The sequence below is a fragment of the Protopterus annectens genome, chromosome 13.part0 (assembly GCF_019279795.1).
Source record: "Protopterus annectens isolate FY-2018-M chromosome 13.part0, PAN1.0, whole genome shotgun sequence".
NCBI lineage: Eukaryota > Metazoa > Chordata > Ceratodontiformes > Protopteridae > Protopterus > Protopterus annectens.
In genome coordinates, this window is record NC_056747.1 from 707,159,177 (window position 1) to 707,184,845 (window position 25,669).

At 37.7% G+C, this 25,669-nt stretch overlaps 1 protein-coding gene across 1 annotated transcript in view; it reads left to right on the forward strand.

Annotated features, from left to right (window-relative positions):
* Window positions 1-342: 342 nt before the first annotated feature.
* The window catches only part of PIGS (phosphatidylinositol glycan anchor biosynthesis class S), a gene marked incomplete in the record, with an annotated part of 953,935 nt that continues 928,608 nt past the window's right edge, over window positions 343-25,669 (forward strand). The window contains 1 exon segment of the mRNA XM_044054396.1: window positions 343-476. Coding sequence (XP_043910331.1) covers window positions 440-476 — 37 coding nt within the window.

The window sequence follows — 25,669 nt, forward strand, 5'->3', positions numbered from 1 at the left end:
TTGAAATGAAGCAAAGGAAACAGGAAGCTACATCGCACACTACACACCGACAAAGCTAAAACTGATTTAAATAATGTGTATCCATGCAACACTGGGTCTACATCCTCGCAACATATTTTGTCGAATTATCCTACACAAACCACTTAACTTCTTTTGCTTGCGAACGCGTCACGTAACTACCACATTATCACTTATTTGTTTAACTGTAATAAACCCCAACTGCGTTTCTATAGTTAAATGACAGCGATGCGTATTTTCGCCTTCTGTGTTCTTGTTGCTGCGTGTTTCCTGATTGGAGATCGAGTCGGGGGATGGAACAATATGTATTGTGGGAGATGTTGATTGGTTACAACTTGTTTCATATCTTTCCCCAAATAGTGTGCCGGTCAGGAAGTGAGTGTGAGTTTCTCTTTATGGTTTATATTTCAGTGGTTTAGGAATGGCTTCACCTATGGCAGTTCTAGCAGTGGAGGCAGGTGAGATTTATGCTTTCTCGCATAGTTTTATTTAACCGCATACATTTATTGATTTCTGGGTGTATTTCTGTTTTTGTTGATATGTCGAGTTCTGTGGTGGTGTGTCAATGTTTGTCTTCATAGTAGTTAAGGGGATACGTTAGCATTGTGTATTTAACTATTGAAGTAGATTGTTGTACTGTTTGCTATTTTATGTATAATGTTGTGTTTAATAGGTCCCACCATTGTGTAATTTCAGGGTTTCTCTCCAAGCTGTAATGTAGGAAGGGCAAACGAGTATGCACGATGTTTACTTAAAATTCAGGGATTTCATAGCTATACACTAACCCCAAGGGTTTGAACCCCCTCCTCGCCCCACACTAGAAGATGTAAGTACAGTACCCCTTAATATGTGACCGTGTTTTATTCACTAATTGGGTAAGATTAGACTTTGTGAACTCTTTGTAGTTAAATGACATGCAGTTGAATTAGTGTTGCAAGTTGAGGCTGTAATAGTTAAACCTAAGATTAGTGAATGAATCTTAGTGGCAGGTAACATTACCCCAACCGTGTACTAATTTCGCTTATTGTCTCGACTTGTGCTTCGTATATGGAGCTGATGCCGAAATTTGTCGTGAAGGCAGTTGTGCTTTAGAAAATGTATATGCATGTAGTTCGGTACAAAGGTATATATTTTATGTAGTTATGACTGTCTTTTAATTATAGCTGTAATTTTATTGGTTATTTTAGATTTTTTGTTTTTGATAATTTTATGTACTTTTTTGTATTTATTTAATCAACTAAAATTTCATCTCCAAGTGACTCAATCCATTTGATAACTTGTTTAAATAGTAAAACAAAACTGCGTAAGTGTACTGTTGCATAATTATGAACACTAGTGATGTATATTTTTATTTCACTAAGGTAAATAGTTTGCAGCTATATATGTAAGACTTTAAAATATAATGAACATTTTATGCCTTTGACATGATGCTTTTCCTAAAAATAGCAATGTGTACAGAATGACTTCAATGGCAAAAAAACTCTAGCTGTGAGTGACAAATGACAAGCTGGTAGAATGTGACACACCGAGATGAGACTGCAAATGTAAAAAAGAGGAGTTAAGTGTATTGGTGTCTGCAATGCTTGTGAACTACTAGCACATCACTAATTATAATTGCTGCTTTGAAACATCAGTACCGATATGAAAAGTAATTTTCCTTATTTTGGCTCTTTAAAATAACTCATTGATGTACATAATAACCAAACAGAATCTTAGTCCCATCTCATTTTCATAATCTTGAGACACTGGGACTTATAACTTCCAATTACAAAGAAAATAATGAATATTGTGATTACAAGGAAAACAGAGAATCTGCCATAAGTATAGTTTTGCCTGGCATGGGAGGGGTGCTGTGTCCTTATCACTGTTACTTATTCAAGAATGCTGTACCTTTTTGTAGTAGCTAGAGTGCTCCAAGGTACCTTCTCTTTGGGTTTGGTGTGAACATACCTGTTTTCACAGACTTGGTTATGTTTGCACTTAATTTTAAATCGTTTTTTTTCTTAAAACTTGCATATTTTCTGTCCTTGACCTAGCACTGTTGTGTAGGGTCATTTACTGCACTGTTATAACTTGAGTTTACTTGTGAACCTCTGCTATCTCTGTAAAAAAACAAACAAAAAAATCTTGCTTTTTTCCCACTTTTTTGAGAGTTAAAAAGGTTCAGTTACAGGCTTGCTGTTCCTGAACTGTTTAAAAGTTTCTGTGAGGCCATTTTTGCTTGGGCTGAGGGAGGGTCTCTCTGATCAGTGGCAGTGAATAACATTGAGCAGCTTCCCTGCCCCCCGTAGAGGTGGTTACTGACTTGAAACTGTAGTTTTATTGTCCGTTTTGGGTCTATTCCTGCTTCTTTCCAGCCCCTGCTATCAAGCACGCTTTAACGTGCTTTAGCGCGATTTAGCACGGAGTTGCCACTAGAGCAGCATCAGGCAGCGCCGGTTAAACAAGGTTAAACTCTTTCTGGCTCCAGAAATTCTGTTCTTCAATTTTTCCCTTAGAACTGCTCTGTTAGGAACTTAAACAGTTTACACCTTCACTAAAAAGTGCAGCACTTGTTCCAAATAGCTTTTTCTTCTCAAAAAGCTCAGCACTTGTCTTATAAGCATATCCCTTGTCTTATAAGCATTCTCTTTGCAGGTCAAGCACTCCTATATTATACAAATCTCTCACTAGCAAAACCCCCCAGGAGTGCCCCCTTCCCTGCTAAGCCCACTACTTTTCTGTCTCCTACCAACTCATAATTCTTTCTAGCATGTCGAAGGGTCAGATGCTGGCGTCCTCTCCTGCCCAGTTGGTGAATCTGGGAATTCTGAGACAATGTTACAGTTGCCTCATGTACACGGACAACCCTCTCCTCCTCCCACGTAACACTAACACTTGTGAGAGATGCAGTTATTTAGCCAGACTGGAGGCTGAGCTCTCTCAACTCAGGACTGGCAAGACCAGGCAGGAGGAGAAGGCAACTACACACACCACAATACCAGTCTCACATAACTCAACCACACCACTGAATCAAACACATAAACACACTAAGACATACTTGGAGGCTCTGAGTAAAAATTTACCTAAACAGCAGAGGCCTCCAAAGCAGACACCCAAACAACTGCAAACTCAATACACCACACAAACAACACATAAACAACAAAATCAGTGTGCAAAGCAGTCACTGCCCTTAAGGCCAAATACAACACCAAACATACTTGTCATAGGTGACTCCATAGTCAGACACACTGACGTCCCACTCACCAGGCTGAACAAGGAGAGGGTCATGGTAAGCTGCCTATCGGGCGCTAGAATCCGCCACATAACACAAGCACTCAGGTCACACCAAGGCAAGTACAAGTATGACACAGTCATTGTCCATGCTGGTGTGAACGACCTGAGATGTACCTCCCTGGACTACATGAAAAGAGACATAGAGGAGCTCTCTGATTATGTAGCCCAGGCAGGTATGACCCTGACCCTGAGCAGTATCCTTCCTTCACCAAGAATGATGCCACAATATAGTGACAAGATGATCAGCTTTAACAATTGGCTTAATTTCTGGTGTCATTCAAAGGGGATCCAGTGCCTTTTGCCTGGGATGACATGCTCGACCAGCCACGCTGCTTCGCAAGGGACGGCTTGCACCTGTCACCCCTGGGATTCCGGATATTGGCTAAGGCTCTTGCCACCCCCATAGTGCCTTTTTTAGGCAAGGCTCAAATTCTTAACCTACCACCCTAGAAAACAAAAACGTGAAGAAACTAAGGGTAATGCTGCTCTGTGCCAGAAGTCTAAATCTCAAAATGCACGCACTTGAGGCCCTTCTCAGTATGGAGAACATCGATGTCTGTCTGTGCTGTGACTGAAACCTGGTTCAAGGCTCCTGAGAGCACCCCGGCACTATCAGGTTTCATCTCGTATCATGCGTTCCGGCCCCAAAACCCGGACCACACCACAAAAGGAGGGGGTGTATCCATATTCATCAAGGATACCCACACCTCCAGGTTGGTGGCTACGCACGAAGCATCGGAAACCATCCAGATGCAATTAACCATAGGCAAAACTGCTCTACAATTTTGTAGCATGCTACAGGCCACCCTCTCAAACTCGGGAAACCCACACAGCCTTCCTGAAGACACTGGAGGGTATAAATGTATCACCAAACACCATCATATTGGGTGACTTCAACTACCCGAATATAGACTGGGAACATTACTCAAGCCCAAACTTTCTAGCCCAAAGGTTCCTGGAGTTCATAAATTAAAATGCCATGGAACAACTAGTCACCGTCCCCACAAGAGGAGAAAATGTACTAGATCTCATCATCACGAACATGGGGACAAAATGCTCCACACAGGAAGTATATCCCTCATTGGTGAGATCAGATCATAAACTAATCTCACTAGAAATCCACATCCCGCCCCCACCCCAAACAAAAAAGACCACAGTGAAGAACTTCTCTAAAGCAAACTTCACACTACTCAAGACAGGTGTGGTATCCTTCAAGGCACCCGAGCCAATGGAAACCACAACCCAAGCTGCGGAAGCCCTTACAAATGCCTTCTGTGAACACCTTCAGGACTGCATGGATCAGGCAATCACAAATAAAACCAAGACTCTTTCCACCAAGGGCAAACGTCCAGTCTGGTGGACCCCAGCCATAAACAAACTTTACAATAAGAGGAGAAAGCTATTACATGATGGAGCAAAATCCCAAAAAGGGAAGGCATATTTGATCAGCACTAGCAAGAAACTACGATCCCTCATAAAATCATCCAAGGCCAACTTTGAGAGAAAAATTGCCATAGATTCAAAAGACAATCATAAGGCCTTCTTCAGCTATGTCAGAAACCTGGGTGGAAACTCCCAGATATGCTCAGAATTAGTCCAAAATGATACAAAAATCACTGAACCCACAGACATTGCCAACATACTGGCAGACAGGTTCAGCGCAAACTTCACCCTCCTCTCCCCCCCAAAAGGAGAGATAACTATCCCAACTGAGTGTAGCCTCCCAGACATCTCAAATGCACAGGTGAAAGCTGCTCTCTCTAAAGCTAAAAACACAGCGTCAATGGGACTGGATGGGGTCCCTGGCTGTGTGCTACATGAACTTAATGAAGAACTAAACCCGCACATAAGGCAGCTGTTTAATTTTAACCTCACCACAGGATATGTGCCCAAGGAGTGGCGTATGGCAACTGTGGTCCCACTCCACAAAGGTGGTGCCTCTACGGACCCTGGTAATTACCGCCCCATAAGCTTAACAAGCCTGGTCTGCAAAGCTATGGAGAGGATCATAATGGAACTCATAAACAAGGACATAGGGGACTTGCAGACCTTGGACCCAACCCAGTTTGGCTTTGTCAAGGGCAGATCTTGCCTTTTGAACTTGGTCGACTTCTTCGAAACAGTCACCAAGGCCATTGATGAGGGAAAGGCAGTCCATACAGCCTACCTTGACCTTGCAAAAGCTTTCGACACAATACCCCACTCTGGTATTATAGAGAAACTTACCAGCTTAAATGTAAACCCATATGTCACAAGATGGGTTGCAAACTGGCTAAAGGACGGAACCCACAGGGTTAGAGTTGCTGGAGCCATGTCAGACTCCAAGCTGGTTACAAGTGGAGTCCCACAGGGCTCAGTCCTTGGCCCCCTATTGTTTGGCATCTACTTCTCAGAAGTACAGGCAAACATAGGAGGACTATGGCTGACAAAGTTTTCGGATGACTGCAAACTGGGTGCCATAGTGGATAGTACATCGGACGCAGACATCCTTCAGAGGGGTCTCACGGAAACTGATAGCTTGTGTCAGAGCCATGGCCTGAAGTTAAACGCAAAAAAGTGTATAGTCATACCCTTCGGGGAAAAACAAGGTAACCCCAAGCTACCATATAGGTGACAACCTCTTCTGTGCTTAGTGGGTTGTGGGTTATCAGGGACCTGGGGACCCAGGTTGACAATGGCCTCTCGTTTGACACTCACGTTGCTAAAGTGGTTCGAAAGACCTTCTACATTGCCCACCTGATCATGAAGGGATTCACATCCAGATCAAGTGAGGTCATTGTTCCCCTGTATTCTTCACTTATCAGACCAATGATCGAGTACAATGCCCCATTCGGGATGTATCTCACCCGACACCTGCAGCAATTGGAGAGACCCCAAAAGTTCCTCACCAAAAGGATAAAGGGACTCCAAAACCTGTCATATGCTGCCAGACTGAAGCTCCAACTCTATTCAGTTGCATACCGTCTGCTCAGAGGTGACCTGTGCCTGACATACAAGGCCATGACCAACCCGGAATTAATGGACATGCTCCACCTCAAAAAAACAAATCCACCAAAACCACTAGAGCAAGAGACTTAAACCTTAGCATGGATATAAATAGGACGTGCTGGAGGGATAGATTTATCACCCAAAGACTCCCCATGCTGTGGAATAAAATCCCGGTCCATGTGAGGCAGAGCACCTCGCTGGCTCTGTTCAAGAGAAATCTTGACCGGTGGATGGGAGATCGTAGGTTTACCCCGGGAATCATCTCTGTGTCACTACTGGACAGAGGCAAAACAAACTAATGGGCACAGTATTTCTAACATAAGGGGTGGCGTAAGCCACATAACTTTGGGCTAGGCTTATAAATGCCCTAGGGCAGTTAGCCTAGTATAAACCTATGAACCTATGACAAAACATATTTATGTTAAATTCAATAAAACTTTTCTTTATTATCACACATGACCTAGGCATACATTTATATACTTAAAACCGTTGTGACATATTTTCATTTGCAAATATTATACATCCCTTATCTATAGAGCCAGTCAGTTAAATATTACTTATAAATCCAACCAAATGGAAAAAGCGCACCAGCTACGGAAACAAGTCTTTATTGCAACTACCAAAACATAAAGTCCACATAAACGCTTTACTGAACAAGTGCGTTTTCGTCCACACCTAAGGAAAGACTTCATCAGATTAATTAACTCTAATTACTGTTTAAATAAACTAATTAAAATCAATTTGACCAATAATGTTGTTTGCATCTTACCTAAACCAATAAAACAAAAGGCTCATGTATATTAAGAACTCCATAGGAACTTAGTATAATATTAAATCATGTTAAAACATTGTTTGAACATAAAAACACTTTAAAAACAGTTGTGTATTCCATTGCAAATAAATAAATGCATATATTATTGTAAATAGTAAAGCACCATAAATAATCCTAATTTAAAAATATGTTCTTTTGCATTTCATTTAAATGCGATCTGCTTACATTAAAATAGCACCATCTAATGTTCAAGTAATGTCTGTGCAAGTTAATTCTTTATTTTAGCTGCTCTCAACTTTAAAACTGGGGATAACGAAATATGTTCATTTAGCCCAGGCAGCTTGGTGGCTTCTAACAGTATTTGCCACCATAATTCTTTTATACTCGAGCCATTCTTCCCAAAAACCACCTCTCATCTCCTTTTTAACCTGCTCAAGCACAAAAAAAATTTAAATATTACTTATCTCATTCAATTCCTGCCTTTCCTTAAAGCTCACATTATTCTGCACGTTGTTCCCACAATTCATATTTTTTCTATTTAATTTCCTCCTTCCCTTTTCTAATGAACCCACTTCCAGTTCTTTTATTTCTGTACTATAATTTACTAGTTCTAGTATAGTTGGGTTAGACTTTGATTTCCATTTTCTAGCAATTTGCCCCCTTTTTTGGCAGCCACCAGAATTAAACTCAGTAAAGTCTTACAGAATTGGAATTTCCTAGACACAGTCTGACAGCTCAAAACAAATCATTCCTTAATTACACCAATTTGCTCAGAGTATTTCTAACAGAGTAGTCTTCAGGAAATTTTAAAATCTGTCAATTACACTCATAAAAAATATTTTCCCAATTACCTCCTTTTTTCCCCCCATTACACTTCCAACATTTGCTGTTTGTTACCTTTCCCTGTCTAATTATTCACACCCAATACCTTGGTTCCTTTGCCAGTTTTCTCCTGTAAATTCCAGCCCCATCTTGCCTGTTCTCTGTACCCCTGTTTGCAGTCATCCCTATTGGCAGAATCTCCTTTCTCCATTTCTGTGTTGGCTTGATTCTTAGAATAACTTCTGCTATTTTATGAATATATTCTGTATGGTTAATTTTACTCTCCTTAAGTTGCTACATCCACAATCCCACTCTCTCATTGTTTCTTGAGCTTCTCCCAGTTTCATCATCCCTTTCCTTTTTGAATTATCGCTTTCTGCTTGTGTTATGAATAGAGCCTTAACTGTGTAGCTCTTAATACCCTTTCAAATTAGGTAATCCCAAACCACCTTTAAGTGTTATGGAGTTTCAGATTTTGGATACTTAGGAGTAGGAGGAGGCAGTTCCAGCGTGGTTAGATTTTGTGATGATTAAATGTTTGTCTGTGTAGCAAAGTTTTCTGTTGGTAGAGTAGTAAAGAATTATGTTGCTGTTGCTAGGGCTTTTATCTGATTTGTGGATTAGTGGATTAGGTTATGTGTAGTGGCTGATTTTAGAGAAGGTTAGGGTATGTTGAAATTCAGTCCATCGGAGTTGTATAGCTAACCAGTAGTGTGTGTTGTACGTAGTATCAACAAATTATGCTACATTTATTTATTTATTTTCAGTTTGATTACCGGGAAGTCCACTGGGCCTGAAAGTGCCCGTTTTCAGTGGAGGCCCGGAGAGAAAAGTTCCATAATCAATACAGTAAGGGTTACATAATTTATAAAGGTATAATACATGTACAATATTCATACAGTAAGGAAATGCAAATGCATGAAAAGTACAGCATACGTACGACACAGTTAACGGATATTAGAGAACACTGTTTACAGGTGTTTGCATTCAGAGCAAGCATGATCAACTGTCTTTATAATAAAAGATCTAAGGTTCTAGCAGTAGAGGGGAGACAGTTTACATGCAGTTATTCTAATTAAGTAAGGTATATACGTAATGTGCAGTCAATGGAACTAATTTGCTATTTACATTTATATACATGGAATCAAGTGAGAGATTGCTTAATCAGTTACTGAGAGCTTGGGTCTGTTGTAGGGGAATAGAAATAAGAGTTAGAGGGAGGTTAGGAGCAAGGAGTATGAACTCTTTGGGGAATTCCCTTGAATTTAGGTAGGGTGTAAGCAGGAACATTTCTGGGTATGAGAAGCTAGATTTTGAAGGTTTCTAGACTTTGGTATAGTCCTAAGTGAAGGAGGGGAGAGAATTCCATTTCTTGCCTAGTGAGAAAGAGAGGAGAAGCTGGCCAGCAGGTCGTTTGGGTTTGTGGATGGAAATTAAATTTTGGTGTTCAGATCTCCGAGATCTGTTTGGGATGTATAGGGGAAGGATGCTTGTTAAGGCTGGGCATTTATCTGGGTGAAATATTAAGTTGTGAGCAGTGGTTAGTTGTAGAAAGTGTGTAGGTGGTTAGAAAGTTCTAACCAGTTCAGAGATTGTAGGGTAAGGCAATGATGAGTGGAGGTTTTGGATTTAGTTGCAAATTTAGAGATCTTTTTATAGCAATTTTCAAGTTTGGAGGTGATGGAAGAAGTCAAATTTGTTAGAAAAGGGGCTCCATATAGTAAAGGTGGTAGAATATGGGTAGTTGCCAAGGTATGCTTTGTGGAGTTGGAGAGAAAGAGGTTATTCCTATAGAGCATACCTCATTTTTGGTGGGTTTTCTTTGTTTTGTTGAATATGGATACCAAGGTGTTCGTCTTTGGTAATACCAAGAAGATTTGCAAAAGGGACCACTTCTATAGCTGAGTTGGTTTGGCTAAGGACTTTGAAAGCATTTTCGTCATAAGATAAAGCCCTGGAGGGAGGGGAAAGTAGTATTTTTTATTTATTTAAGTTGAGAGAGAGGTGGTTTTGGTGCATCCAGTTCTCGGTGGTTGAAAATGCAGTTTGAGTTTGTCAGTAGTTCAGGAAGGTTGGAGGCAGCAGAGATGAAGGTTGGAGAGATGATAGAGAAGGTGGTTGTGGGAAATAGTGTCAAATGCTTTAGAGAGATCTAAGAGTCTGGAATCTCGGGCTTGATTGACTGTTTCTAGGAAGGAGAGTAGGGCAGTTATGGTGCTATTGCCAGGGAGGAAGCCATGTTGGGTGGGTGTAAGGAGGTGGTGCTGGGTTAAGAAAGGCATAAGTTGGTGGTGGACAAATTTTTCTAGAATTTTGGAGATTGGAGAGAGTAGGGCAATGGGGCGGAAATTAGAAATATTGGTGTTTTTGCCTCCTTTGTGAAGTGGAAGAATGTAGGCTTAATGCCAGAGTTTGGGTACATATGATTCTTTTAAGGATCTATCTATTTATTAAGATGCTGATTGGGAGTGAAATACCATCAGCAGCGCATTTGAGGAAGGTGGAGGGTATTTTGTCAGGGGCATTGGAGCATGGCTTTAGTTTGGATATGAGCCTTTTTATAATATTGGTTGAGTGGTTTGGGCTGGAATACGAGGGGAAGTTATTAGGGTTGTTGGGTGGTGAAGAATGAGGGATATGTGGATTGTTTTGGGAAAGTTTTGGTTAGGTTAGCTATGGATTCTGTAAAGAATGAGTTGAAGTGTGAGCTTAGTCCAATGTCAGTTATACTTTGGTCAGGGCAGGGATTATTCCTGGAGCCTGGATGGAGAAGGGAATTAACTGATTTCCAGAATTGTTTAGGGTTTTTATTATTGTTGGACTGAAGCTTATTGTAGTAGATTTTTGTCCATGGTGATTTAGTTTTTTTACACTGTTGCAGAGTTGGGTGTATTAGAGCAAGGTAATAGGCATTTTATTCTTCTGGTAAAGCTTCCAGGATTTGTCCCTCTGGTGCATGATTTGTTTTGTTTCTTTGCACAGCCAAGGAGCAGTATTAGCTTTGATTCTTTTGTTTCTTAGAGGGGCTAGGGAGTTGAGTATTTAGGAAGACAGAGTTGAATGTTCTAAAGCTTTGTCAAGGGAAAGGGTATTTAGGATTTGCCAATTCATTTTTTTTTTTTTTTTTGAAAATATTTGAGAAAGTTGTGGGGTTAAAGTTATTAAGTTTGCGAGTGGGGAAAATAATGGTGTTGATATGGGGTGGAGTTAGCTGAGTGATGAATGAAAGCAGGGAGATGGTCACTAAAGGTGTCTGGGATAGTGCCAGAGTGATTTATTTTGTTAGGATTGCTGAAGTAGATGGGCTTGGGTGACTTGCAGATTTATTAAAATGGGGGCGCTGTATTGAAGGGTTGGGAGTAGATAATTTGGAGCAAAGGTTTTTCTATTGTTATATGTAGGTGGGGATTAATTCTATTGAGGGCACCAAGTTTATCATGTTTTTTGTTTTTTCTGCATTAGATGAGCCAAATTTCATAATGTCGTCATTTGTGATGTCTAGACATTTTGTTTGGGTAGTTCAATTTTGATACAGTTAGAAAAGGTTATGCTAAAGAGATTCTTCTGTTGAAAGAATTGTTTGGAAATGAATAGGACTAGTTTGGATTTGTTTGTGCAGTTACAAGTAATAGAGCTGATGTTTAATAAATAGTGGGGATTATTTGTTTATCTGCAGTTTTTTCTAGATTCTCTGCAGTGCAGATTAGGGTTGAGTGATCTGTATCCTGAATAATGGTAGCATGTTTACTTGCACTGGGGAGATTGGGTCAAATTGTCAACGTATTCATAAACAGAATAGAGCCTTCAGTGACACCAACTGCTAGAGTTAGCAAGGAGGAGATGTCTTGCCTGTTTCTTGCTAGTGGGATAGCTGTTAAACCAGAAAGACAGCTGGTAGAGTTAGCAAGGAGGAGATGTCTTGCCTGTTTCTTGCTAGTGGGATAGCTGTTAAACCAGAAAGACAGCTGATAGACTTGGACCTAATGTATGAAGAAGAGAGGCTGTTTAGCAGAAGTCAGTGGCATACAGTACTGAAGGCCTTTGATAGGTGTAAGAGCACTGCAGATATGAGTTTTACCTTAATTTCTACTTTGGTTGATGCAGCTGGTAGAGTTAAGAAGGTCAGAGAGCGTACTGTGATGTGGAAATAATCCGTGGGGGATTACTGTCAGGACAAAAGTAATAGTTGGGTTTGGATACATCTTCTAGATCAGAAAGAGGTGGCAAAATGGGAAAGGACTGATGGATGGAGAGCTCTGTGGAATTACTGCCTTTATGTAGATGTAATGTACAAGACTTCTTTTTTTTTTTCCACTGTTTTGGGACTTGGCTTTCCTTAATTGATTGATTAGCATGAAGAGTGAGTAGGTCATCAAGTCAGTTGCCAGCTTGATGTATTTTGCTGATAGGTTATCTGGGGTAAGAGACATATTCGTTTAAACTAGAGGGGATGCCTTTTGATAGTGGAGGTGGGTATGGGCTGAAAACAGTGTGCGTGCTTGCATTGAGCAGGTCTAGGGGATGGGTAAGAATTGGGGGTTGTTTTTCAGTGAGATGGTTGAAGGAATTTTGTGAAATACAAGTTTAATTATTTGGCAGTGCTTACAAAGTGATTCTATACAGACAGAGCTGAGTGGCCTGACCAAGGTGAAGGAGCTGATTACCTGAGGTCCCGAATAATTTACAGATGAATTGATAGGTTTGTGTAATGAGTTATTTTGTCTAATTTGATTTTGGTTTTAGCAGAGTTTCTCAACTGTTTACATTTCAGTAGGTCAGCTTCCATTCTCTTCAGTTTCCAGTTTTACTAAACTGTCCCTTTGATTAATAAATTTAGTGTCCCAATAACCATAGGATTAAACTTTACTCTTGGTTCTGATGGGAGCCCAGTTTGTTGGGGAAAAATGGTGCTGAATATGGATACTGCTTCATCAAGTTGGAGCGTATGTAAAGAGTTCCATTTGACAGATTTTAAGTTGGAGATTAATGTTTCTGTGTATGGAGGGTGGACAGATTACATATGGAATTGCATGAGTGGAACTTGTGGGTAGTGATATGCTGTCTGATAGAGAAAATGGGGAGGTGGTCATTTAAGGTGTTGGAGTGAGCCTGTGGAAGTAATATTGTTTGGGCCATTCATCAGGATACAAAAACTGTATTAGTGTTTTTGTTATCTAGATGGTGCAGAGATTAATCATTAGAAGCCACAGAGGTCAATGGTGTTGAGATCAGCTAGTATTGAGATTAATAGGGGGACTGAAATGAGAGACAAGAAAATAGTTCAGCTATATCATCTTGTTGAGGCTAAAAAATAACTATTAACTTACTCCTTTAAGCTATATAAAAGTGGTAGGAGGAAGTGTGAAGAGACTGGTTTAAAGTAGCTGATTGCCAGTTATGATATATTGTATGGTTGAGAGTGCGAGCAGTGACAGAGCTAGTAATAACTGTGGTAGTATCCTAGGGTGAGTAGTGTTGATGCATTATGTTGTCAGATAGTTTAGGGGTGGTAGCAATATGCTATGGATGAAACATCATGGTGAAGAGCTAAGGTTAATAGGATGCTAAGAGAAAGGTAAGAACTAGTAAGCTAGTTAAAGGAGTTTTGTGGAAATCAGTTATGCCTTTAGGGAGGGAGCGGTTTTGTGTGCAGAAGTGGATGGAGAGCAGTGATTGGTTAATTAGTGATGATATGGGGGGTGGTTGAGGAACTGAATGTGGGAATGGGAATGCAGTGAGAACATTTTCCATGGCAGTGCTTGCCTGTGCATGTCAGAGCTTTCCATTATCAGTTTTAAAAAGTGAGTTTTCTTTTGTCATCTAGCTGCTAAAAACTGGAGTGCATTACTGCTTTGGCAGGGGTCCAGACTAAAGTTAGTTGAGAGAAAAATAGAGGAAGTATAATCAAAACCTTCCCTTGTGACACTCCAGCCAGAACTGCCTGTATAATTTTTATTTGATTAGCACATACCCAGCATTTAAGCAAAGTTGTGGTCGTACCCGCTCAGTAAATGAGCACATGCAGAGTATACAACCAAAGTTGTGGTTATGTCACTTCCAAGATGGCTTCACATTCAGGAACAGCTTAATTCTAGCTCTGCCAGCGTGAAAACAGAAACTTTGCAGAGAAAGGCAGTGGATTTATATTTCTGGGAAAATTTTAGTAACTGGCCTATTAAGTGCACTGCCTGGATGCCAGAAAAAAGAAATAGAGGACCTGAAGGGAAATCTGGTACAAAAGGTAAGAAATACCAACTAGGAAGAGTACTGCAGCTGTTTAGCAAAAAGCAGTGCAAGCTCCAGACATGACTTCCAGAAACCTAGAAGAGAATATAAGACAACTGCACACAGACCTGATTAAAATAAACCAGACTGCATTAATTTTATGAAAGCATAAATAAACAACTGAACTGGTATTCACAGCAGGAGTTGTTAATTGAAAGGGCAGTGTGTGTGTGAGCTCCAAAATCTGGCTATGAGAAAACAACAGAGACCTTTAATAGTAAATATGCAATCCTACCAGCAGAAGGAGTTGATTCTGACAAAACTGTGGTAGAAGAACAAAGTACTAAAAGTGCAAGACTTTTGGCTACTCATTGTACACCAGGCAGAAGAGTAAATTTATTCCCTATTCAGTGAATGTCAAAGTAGGGATGAGATTCAAACTGTTGTACCCAGCTGTCTTCAAGATAGTTTTCCCTTGAGGGACAAAAATCATTTTCTTTGAAGTACATGCTAAAGAGGAAATACAAAAGTTTATCCAACAAAAAGTGAGCTGTGAAAGGAGATTCTGCTGCTTGTTCTTCTGGTAGTAAAGACCACAGAGAGGCTGTGCCATTGAAACATTTTGTAGTATTTCAATGGAAAATGCTTGAGAAGCTTAAAAAGCACAAGAGTTGACTAGAAGAATCAAGAGTACATTGGAAATGAAGCAGCAACAGGATTTGGGAGATGGAGATGAATAGGAGTAAAACCAGTAATTTGGAAATTGACAAATGTGGGATTACAAAGCAATAATGGTTTTCACTTTAAATTTGTCATTAGTGTTTGGAAGGGGGAGGAAGAAAGTTAACTGGCAGTAAAACTTTTTCTTAATGGTACTATTTTTATAGTGGATGATTTTTCTTTGCATGCTATATAAAGTTTTCCCAATTATTTTTTTTAAGTGTAATGGCAATATTAATGTGAACAGGTGCTCCGTGTTTTTTTTTTTTTTTACATTGCAGTGCCTACATTTCTTAAAACTGAACAACAAGAAAGAGAGAAGGGAGAAATAAGTTTGGTAAAAGAATGTGTGCTTTTTCTTCATCCTTGCATAGGGGAATGACTCGATTAAGGCCCATAGCTTGATCTAATAAGTTTGAGAAAGCAAGTAAATGAAAAGGAATATTGAATATTACAAGGCTTTTTTCAAATAAATGTATGCTTAGCAATTTTGTATCTTGTCCTCATGTCTTCAGAGGACAATCTGATAGAGAAATGACTAGGAGACAGGAAAACACTTGAATGCTTTCAGAGAACACTATCTGGGAGAGCTATAAGACAAGACTAAACAGACAGCAGCTAGTAGAAGCACAGGCTACACTGTGTGTCGTAGCATGGATAATCTTTCTTTTAGGTTAATTGAAGTCTGAGTGTGGCTGTCAGTTTGGAACATTAGTTCCTATTAGGAGGTTAAAACTTCAGTGTTTTGAAGATGTTCATGGTTTTGTGCAAGCTATTAGGTTTTAGTGGGTATTGGTGTGTGTGTCTGTGTTTTTTTCTTTTCTTTCAATAAAACAAAGTTTTGGAAGATGTGACAGGCTCAAATGGATATGACCAGAAACAACACTATCAACCAGCCAAGCAGTGTATACATGTGACACAACTGCTGGAACATTTAACAAAAAAAAAAACTTGTACATAAAAGGTGGGAATAACTGTTTAATATAATGATGCTTTCTGTAATGTCTTTAAATGTCAATTGTTTCACAGATAAGTACAAAAAGGAGTAGTGAACTATGTTAAAAATGTAGCGTGCAGATAGCTATGCTACAGGAGACTCGCTTGGAAGGAATTGAACATGTGAATTTGATAAAAAGGTTTTTGGAATGGTCGTTCAGCAGGATATCTGGGACAAAGGAAAAGAGGAGTGCTTTTAATTGCAAGAGGAGCTCCAATTGTGATCGAAGAAGTGTGTGTGTGTATGTATATATATGTATATGTATATATATAATGTAATACTAAAGCGCTACTGGCAAGGGAGGAGGATTATAATGGTAGGTTTGTAGTACTAAAGGGCTACTGGCAAGGGAGGAGGATTACACTGGCATGTATATTATTCCACCTAAAACTGCTTTAATGAAGCTTGACAAAATTCTGTGAAGAATTTCAGCAAGGAATATTGTTTATAGGTGTGGATTGGAATTTTATTTGCAACAGTGAAGATCTGTGTGTGTGGGGGGGGGGGGGCAGGAGGGAAAATAAAACCAAGTAGAGTAGATTTTTGAAGAAATTTCTGAAAATATTTGGCATAGAAGATGTGAATTTACCAGATGTTTGGATTGAATTTACATGTTATTCTCCCAGATACAAAAACTGGGCTAGACTAGACGGTTTACGTTTCACAGGAATATGTGCATTTAATTGAAGGTCTTGATATGCACCTAATAACTATTTCTGAATATGCGCCAATAATTTAAAATCACAGGGTAATAAGATGATAATGAGACACTGGTACTTCTTCAAAACCTATTTGTTTAGAGTAATTTAAGGACTGGGTATTGGAAAATATTCAGGAACTGTAAGAGAAAGTAAACATTTCTTCTGAAAATGTAGCTAGGAAATGGGATAAAATTTAAAGTGGAGTTTAGAAATAGGGAGAGAGGGCTAAGAAGTAACAACTATCTTGAGGACTGACAAATGTTAAGGTATCTTGAGGACTGACAAATGTTAAGGTATCGCAGAATAGGGGGAGTTTCACAGAACAAGAGGAGGAGTAACTGCAGAATGCTAAATGGAAAATAAGGGATTACCTTGAAAATATGCATGAGTTAAGGAAGATTAAGCATCTGTTTTTTGATAACTAGAGCACAAAAACTTTTAGCAGAAAGATTAAGGCAATGGAAAGTAGAAAGGGCCGTCACCAAGCTTAGGGAGCCTGTAACAAGGAAGATGACACAAGACCCTGTAGAAGTATTAGAAGTATTTCTGAAATTCTATGAAATCCTAAGTCTGTATAAAGCGTTGAAATACGGAAATGTTTGTGGAAGAATTGAATATGCCAAAGCTTAGGGAGCCTGTAACAAGGAAGATGACACAAGAAGTATTAGAAGTATCTAAGCATATTTGAAATTCTATGAAATCCTAAGTCTGTATAAGCTAAAATAAAAATCTGTTTGTGGAAGAATTGAATATGCCAAGATTAGAGGTAGATGAAGCTAAATTGCAGGATAGGAGGCAAGATAGATATGGTGATGTATAACCAATCTACAGGAAGAATATAGGAATACACTGTGAAAGTATGAGGATTGAAAGCTAAAAGGGAAAAAATGACAAAGATCTTTAAGATTTTTGTTTTTAAGTATTTTAAGTACCAACAACCTGGAAGAAAGCAGTGTAAGCTGTAATACCTAAAGCTTCCATACAGGTTCCATCGGATCCAGCTTCATACAGGTTCATTTCAACACTAAATCATGATTATAAAGTGTTTTGCCATTATACTAAATTTCTAAAAACACAGATGAGACTCGCCACAGCAGCTGCAGTAAAAAAAAATAAATCTTTAACAATGGGCCAGTTTTCCGACTTCACGCTACTAATTAAAGCAACTTCAATAAACACACTAAAGCTATAAATTTTAAATAGTACTGCCTATAAATTTAACCCAATCACATTAAATCCTAGCATAAATTAACATACTAGAAAGCATTTAATCCAATAATATACCCCGAACCCACAAATAATATGTCCTATGTGTCATATACTAGTGTGTGTGTGTGTGTATATATGTGTGTGTGTGTGTGTAGTATATATATATATATATATATATGTATATATAAATATATATATATATATATATATATATATATAAAAAGCAAAAGTCTCACAAAAGGTGAAACAAACCAATATAAAAAGTCATGAATAAAACATTAATATAAAAAGTCATAAAACATGTTTGTTGGTTTTATACAATTTTGATTTTGTTTTGCCATTATGTGGTGATGCAAAAAAATTGGACATATGGAGTGTGTGTTTTGTGGAGGGGGAGGCAACATTCACAACAATTACAGAAACAGAATCAGTGCAGAAGCAGAATTTAAGAAAATACCACTGTTTGTCGGTTGTGATTCAGGGAAAGCATTTGACGGAGTAAGCTGGACTTTGAGCAGGGAAGTGGAAGCATTTGCATTCCCTGATAAAATTATGAGGTTGATTAGAAGAATATATGAGGGATCAGAGATGAAAATTAAAGTGGGTGGGTTCCTCTCTGGTTTCTGCTTGAGCAGAGGATCCAGGCAGTGGTGTCCTCTTTCCCCTTTATTTGCATTATATGTGGAACCATTGGCAAAGAAAATAAAGGACTTGGAAATTCAAGGATATAATTGGTATGGTAGTCAAGAAAAGCTGGCTGTGTTTGTAGATATTTTTTATACCTGATAAAACCAGAAAAGGACAATACAGAGAGGGCCACAAAACTGAACACACACTTTCTGCTGCTCCTGTATCAACCAAATCTATCCGCTCAAAAAAAACTGCATCTGGCACCGAATTGAACAGGAAAGGCATTTTCTAAACCACACTTCATGGAAAAAGACCTATATAAATATTTCGTGGTCTAAAAAAAAAAATGTCATTTTTCTGCAAGGGCTTACCTCTAGTGACTGGATGAAGCAACCAACCAGTAAGTAATTCTAGGAACTTTTTCTTGTTTAGAATTCTTTGTTTCACTCTGTGGTGGCTCAAACACACACTTTAATTCACCCAGTGATGGCTAACAACAAAGAATCCATGATGGCTATAACTTCTAAACCAAACTATCTTCTCTAATGTCACCTAAAAAGGATGTAACAGTTAAGTGTGGTAGAATAATAAAAAATACACAGGATTCAAATAAAGGAGCTGCTAGGTCTAAAGGTTGGTCTGTTCTCTCTCTCTTCTACCTTTAAACAGCAAAGCAGCTCCTTTGCTGCTAGATTTCCTAAAATATTTATATCCAAATTAAAATTAAATTCATTTGTCTCTGAATTCAATTTACATCCAGAATTATTTATTATTGACAAGAAAAAAGACAGATTATCATTCAAAATAAATACAACAACAAACAAAGGTAAATACAAATAACTAAAATTATTCTCATGGACTTGTTAAAAAAATAGACTCAACGCAGTAGGTAGAAAACAACATTCTAATAACAGATTCCAGAAAGTTTTGACCAATTACAACTTCCAGTCATACTAACTGAGATGTTTGAACACATTACTGAAAATAAAATCTTAGCTAAAAAAAGATTCCATTAAGAGCTCATAGAGCATTACCAAGATCACAAGATGAGGGGTGTTCTAAGCTTTGTGGCAGTTTCAATATTCCCATTACCCAGAATGCGCACAGAAACCACCAGCCAGATGGCATCAGGCTGGAGGAGGTCGTAAAGAGCAGCTGCATTTTTGGGAATGCTAATATCATTAATTAGAGCTTGGGGAAGGGAAAATGGATCTAAAATCCACTTTCTGGACGGACACACTTCAGGATGGGGTAATAATTTATGAAGGGGAATTGACTGGGTCAGGTAATTCAGCAGCCCTAAATTATGTTTAAGTAATGAATTTATTACAATATAGGGTTTTTTTCTAGCAATACAAATATATGTTAATGTGAAGTCTTTCATATCAAAAATGTATATAGCTTGCCATCTGTGCTCATATGTTTAAACTACAGACTACAGTGCCATACATGCAGACATGCTTTTTAGTTTCTTCATGTAGTTTCCTATTTAGTATTTAGGGTGTGTGTTTAAGTGTTCATTGTGAAAAGTGTTTCTGATGCAACTCCAGGAATAAATAGTAAAATAAAATGCTCATGCAATTGTCAAATATTTAAAGAAAAGGTCATTAGTCTGCTTCACAGCTGTGCTACCTTTACTGAAAATATGTCTGTCTCTCAAGTTTGAAATTTGTTGTTTGTTGCATGGTAATACAAATTTTTTTGACTACTTTCACCATGATTCAGTCAGTCATGATGTCATGAATCGTGATGTTTTAATTCCTGAAAGTGGATATTCTACAGAGCTAGTGAGCTTTGATATGCCAGTGCTTGTGCTTGGTTTAATTAGTCGGGGCTTAAGTTAAACTTGCTTTCTTGCTAAAAGGCTGGCTAAACTGTGATTTTTATTGGTTAGTGATGATATGTGAGTTATGTAGTTAATTGGATTTTCACTAAATGCAGTTCACAATAATCTGCTTAGGTTGTCAATTAATGCTCTTGTTTTGCTCCTCCTCCTTCTTTTAACTTATTATGTAATTTTGTGTGTGTGTCATTTAGTAAACTCGCCAGACATTCAGATAGGTAAAAAATGTATAATACATTACTCAGAGCTATTCTGTTGTTGACGACATATAACCTATTATTTTTCTTGTTATAATTACTCCTTCATTAACCCCTCCCTTTTAGAGCAGTATGCCTTAGTTAGAGCTTAATTCAAGTTGACTGTCCTTCTCCAGACAGGAGACTTCTAAAGCATAGTATTAGGTTATGGTGGTATCTACTGCTATGCCTTGCTATAAATAGAACTGCATGACTATCTGCTGTAATGGTTATTAATAGCTCTGGTTTAAAATTTGTGTGGTTCTAATCGCTTAGTTTCTTTATTGTCTATATTACTTATTCCTCTCTTGCCTATTTGCATGGAAATATTTGAGGTCAATCTAAAAATGCTGTGCGCTTATGTTCTTATGGTGGTATTGACTTTAACTCCTAACCTAACATCTCTAACAACTTAACTGTCCATCTCATGTACATATGGTTACATATATTCCTTATATTTTTTGGAAGTGGCATGACATGTGTAGGTGTCCAATGCTCTGTTGGCACTTGACCATTTGATTGATGTTTATGTCTCCCTTGCCTCTGTTCTTTGCATTATTCTTTCCAAGGAAAATATTTTAAAAACAGATCACTTGCATCTATTTAAACTTTTTCAAAAATGACTCTTTATATTGCGGTTAGGCACGGGTTTATGGTATGGTACGGATGCCAGAATACCATTACTTATCCGCATTGCACTTGCACGTCACATATAAAAAAATGTGTTTATTAATTGCATCATCCCCTAGGGGGCTTTTTTTAGTAGCTCCTAGCCTAGCATATATCTTTGGAATCTAATTATGATTAGTGTGAATTGAATCTATGTATGATGGCTTCAAGAAATCAATAAATAGTAACTAGTTATGCAATCTGATATTTTCGTAGATAAATCCAAACGATCCTTTACAGGAGACCCATATGACAAATGTTCAATGGGGATAAAAAAAATAAAATTGGATTAAACTTGATATCAAAGGCACTGTAATAATAATTAAAAAATCCTCCTAATGGTGAAATGCTAAATCCTTAAATTTGACCTGAATAGTAGATGGTGTTTATTACTTCTGCCTCATACCCTCAGGTAAAATCCCTCTTTTTTTAAACCTTTTATTTATAGCCCTTGTACAAACCAGCACTTATTCTTCTATGAAACACATAATCTAATAATTCAATTTCCTAATTATCTTTTCATTATTGGTGGTGACTGGAATGCACTCATGGACCCCTGATAATGATAAATCAAATAAAACAGGAAACGGCCCCAAGTAAACTGCATCGATTCAGGTTTTGATAATAGCTTTCAACTTAGTTGGACCTTTTAATATTTTTGACCAACAGCTTAAATAAGTCTAAGTATTCGGCTGTCTGGTAAAGTCTTCTCCAGAATTTATTATTTCTTGGTCTCAAATTATCTATCAAACAAACAAAATTGTTTGCCTTTGGTGGCTAGATGTATCCTAATTCACTCGAATGTCTCACTTTGTATTACTCCCACTCACCACCTGAATTGCAATGGTAGTAGTCCCACTTTTCACTAAACAGTAACATTCTTAAAAAAGATGTGATGTAAAAAAGAAATGTATGATTATCTGAAATGATTTGATGCAGAATCCTGCTTGACCACCTTCCCCTTCCATATCCAATGGGCTACAAGCAGCCAAAGGGTCAATGAGTAAATACTCATACAAATACTATGTTAAAAATAAAAATAAGAGAAAGAAATTGTACAAAAAGTCAGAGAAAACAATGAGCAAAGATAGATTGAATGACAACTACAAAATGATTCTTCTCCTGAACTGGAAAAAGAAACTACATGTGATACAAAAACTACCATGATGGTTACAAAAAATTTCCTTGTTCACTTACAAAATATTCACCTTGCAGAACTTGGAACAAACCCCCAAATGAACACTAGGGCCCAAACAGAACACTCAAAGAGGGACCAAACTATAAAAATGAAATAAAATACAAAGGGAAAAAAACATATATAGCAATGAAGATATTAACTCTCTTGTATATTTCTTCACTGAAATCTATAATCCCAAACCAGCTGTAAAAATCCTAAATGAGCTATCTGTTCCCTGTATATAAATAAAACTTTATCACGCCTATTAAAATTAACCAAATGCACTAAGGGGGGGTTGCCCACTCACCTATCTGGAACCTTTCCTTCTCTAAGTTAAAAAGACTTATTTTTTCAGAAAAATGGCCCAAAGAACAAAGGCGGTTTAAGTCTCCAGATTTTTATTTATATTACGACATCATTAATGTCTAAGCTAAAATTCAAATAGCCCTTGCCCTCTATGACCCTGCTGAAACTTGGTACCCAACCTGAAATCAATCTATATATATATATATATATATATATATATATATATATATATATATATATATAGAACAGTCCACAAAATGTAAGCACAAACACTCTCAGTTCCTATATAGCACTAATTTGCCCAGCAAAAAGGCACCCAGTGACACCACCAGGTGAATCCAAAGTTTATTACACACACTTAGGTTGCTTTCATCACACTGACTTTCTTCTTAGAACACTACTACACTCCAGACACTTTTATATGCTATGCATAATACATCACATGACATGACACATTCAAACACCCCTGAATAAATTATATAAAAAAAAAATAAAAAGTGCTCTATATTAACACACTTTAAAACATTCATGCATATTTACATTTCACAACTACTAATATGAACATTTTCATGATAAATGCATAAAACATTGTTTAAGGGACATCTCCTTTTAAACATATCAAACTCTTGTTGCCTACATTCACCGGTTGTTAGTCCAAAATTATTTGATAGATATATGGTCATTTAATTCCGGGTACTTCGGAGGCATGTCTCTGATTGCCACCATCATGTTAGACCCATTCTTGTAGACAAAATAGGGCTCATCCCCCACTATTCCCTACAAAATTATAATAAAGTTAAAATCAATTTCAGTAGGGGGAATTGTAGGACAAAAAACTTAGTGTATTTGGCTATGTGTACCAACTGTCCATGTTTTTACGTGGGCATGACAACTAGATGCCTACGTAATAGAATTTATGATCACTACTATAGTATTAGGAAAAAAGATGAGAATAATGCCCTGTGGAAGCACTTGAAAGACAACAAAGAATGTTTGAAGTTTAAATTTGGAATTTTGGAACATGTTAATGACAATGTGAGGGGGGGAGAGACAAAAAAGAAAGTTGGCGATAGAGAGGTTAGGTGGCAAATCAGACTCAATGCCTCTGAGTACCCGGGAATTAATGACCATATATCTATCAAACCAATTTTGGACAATACCGGGTGAATGTAGGCAACAAGAGTTTGATATGTTTAAAAGGAGATGTCCCTTAAACAATGTTTTATGCATTTATCATGAAAATGTTCATATTAGTAGTTGTGAAATATGTATAAGTTTTATATACTAGTGTGTATTTACAATTATATATAGGATGAATGTAAATATGCATGAATGTTTTAAAGTGTGTTAATATAAGTGAGTTTTTTAGCACTTTTAAAGGATTTTTTATAATTAGATTAGTATGTCAGGTGTTTGAATGTGTCATGTCATGTGATGTATTAAGCATATAAAAGTGTCTGGAGTGCATGTAGTAGTGTTCTGAAGAAGTCACGGTGTGATGAAAGCGCTTAACCTTTGTGTAATAAACTTTTGGAGGATTCACCTGACGTGTCAACTGGTGCCTTTTGTGCTGGGCAAGTCGTGCTATAGGAACTGAGAGTGTTTGTGCTTACATTAAAACTCAATCCATATGCTGTTCCTTTTCTTGCACCTGATGGTGACTACAAGTTCAAGATCTTGCCTACACTAAAGAACAAAATTTGCATCTTTCAAACTCTGATGACCTCCTTAAATTTACAGTATCACAATCTATCATTAAATCACTCTCCCTATGGAACAAAATGATTTTGAACACCTATAAACTTCTGTCAAGCATCAAGTATAATCATTCACTTCTATTTTCCAAATATTGGGACGGTATACAAGGACAAATTTCTAAAGTGCGAAGCAATCAATAATACCCTGAATTTAACCCCCTTCAAAAACCTAATTTACACTCTGCTTATGATAAACAACAATTCCTACTATACCCCAGCAGTCTTACTGAAATTCGGATACAATTAAAAACCTAACCTGTCCGTTCTGTTCCCTCCCACACGTAGATATACTTTAACATCTTTTGGAGCTGTAAGAATATTTACAAACTTTGGTGTTCTCTCAGAACTCGGTTAGAAAAAATGGGATATGAAAAAAACACATTCTCTTGGCAAACTATGATTTTAAATATTATTCCTAAATCTCTTAAGGGTATCCATCGCCACATCTGTGCTACAGCCTGTGCCCTTCTCAAATATTTTATAGCAAAGAACTGGGTCAATCCCTTAACAATAGCTTGGGAAAACTTTACATCAATGGCAATCAAATATATGTCTGCACATAAGTTATGCAATAATAACAAAAAGAAAAAAAGAATATTTTCAGAATTACTGGTGTAGACTTTTTGACCTAATCCAAACTAAATAATCTTCCAAAATGTGGGTCTCTGACAGTACATTCCAGGAAAACCTCCATCAGTATAATTTCTGGCCCTATAACCATTAGACATTGTTACCATCACGCGTTAACTTTTGATTTTACAAAATATTTTGTTATCCTCTGGCATCCATGGTGTAAATATGTTGTAAATATGGTATAAATAGAAGTACATGGTGTAAATAGTTGTTTTTTATGGTTATACCCTCCTTACCGCTTTTCTTCCTTCTTAAGACGGTCATATATTCTTCCTTCCAAGCCGCTTTCCATTTGTATCCCTAGACTTTGACTGTAATGGGTTATTGGGGGTCTTTACTGCTTATATTGGTCTCTAATATGTAAGCTTCCCTGTAAGATAACTGCTGTGTTCTAAATGCATAGTTTTTGCACTGTTACATATATACCTATACTTTACTGTTTCCCGCTATGACTTACTTTTTCCTTTGTATGTTTGAAAAGTTTGAAAAATTCAATAAAAATATATTTGAAAAAAAATAGTGATAAATTATGTACCCACATGCAAAACTGGTTCTGTAATATCCATATTTATGGGGGCATAATAAAATGAATTATTTAGGAGTATGGATTAAAAATTCTGGTATGGCAGATAAGAATATGTGGGAAGAGACCAAACAAAAGAATATAAAAACTGAGAAATTAGAAGCTCT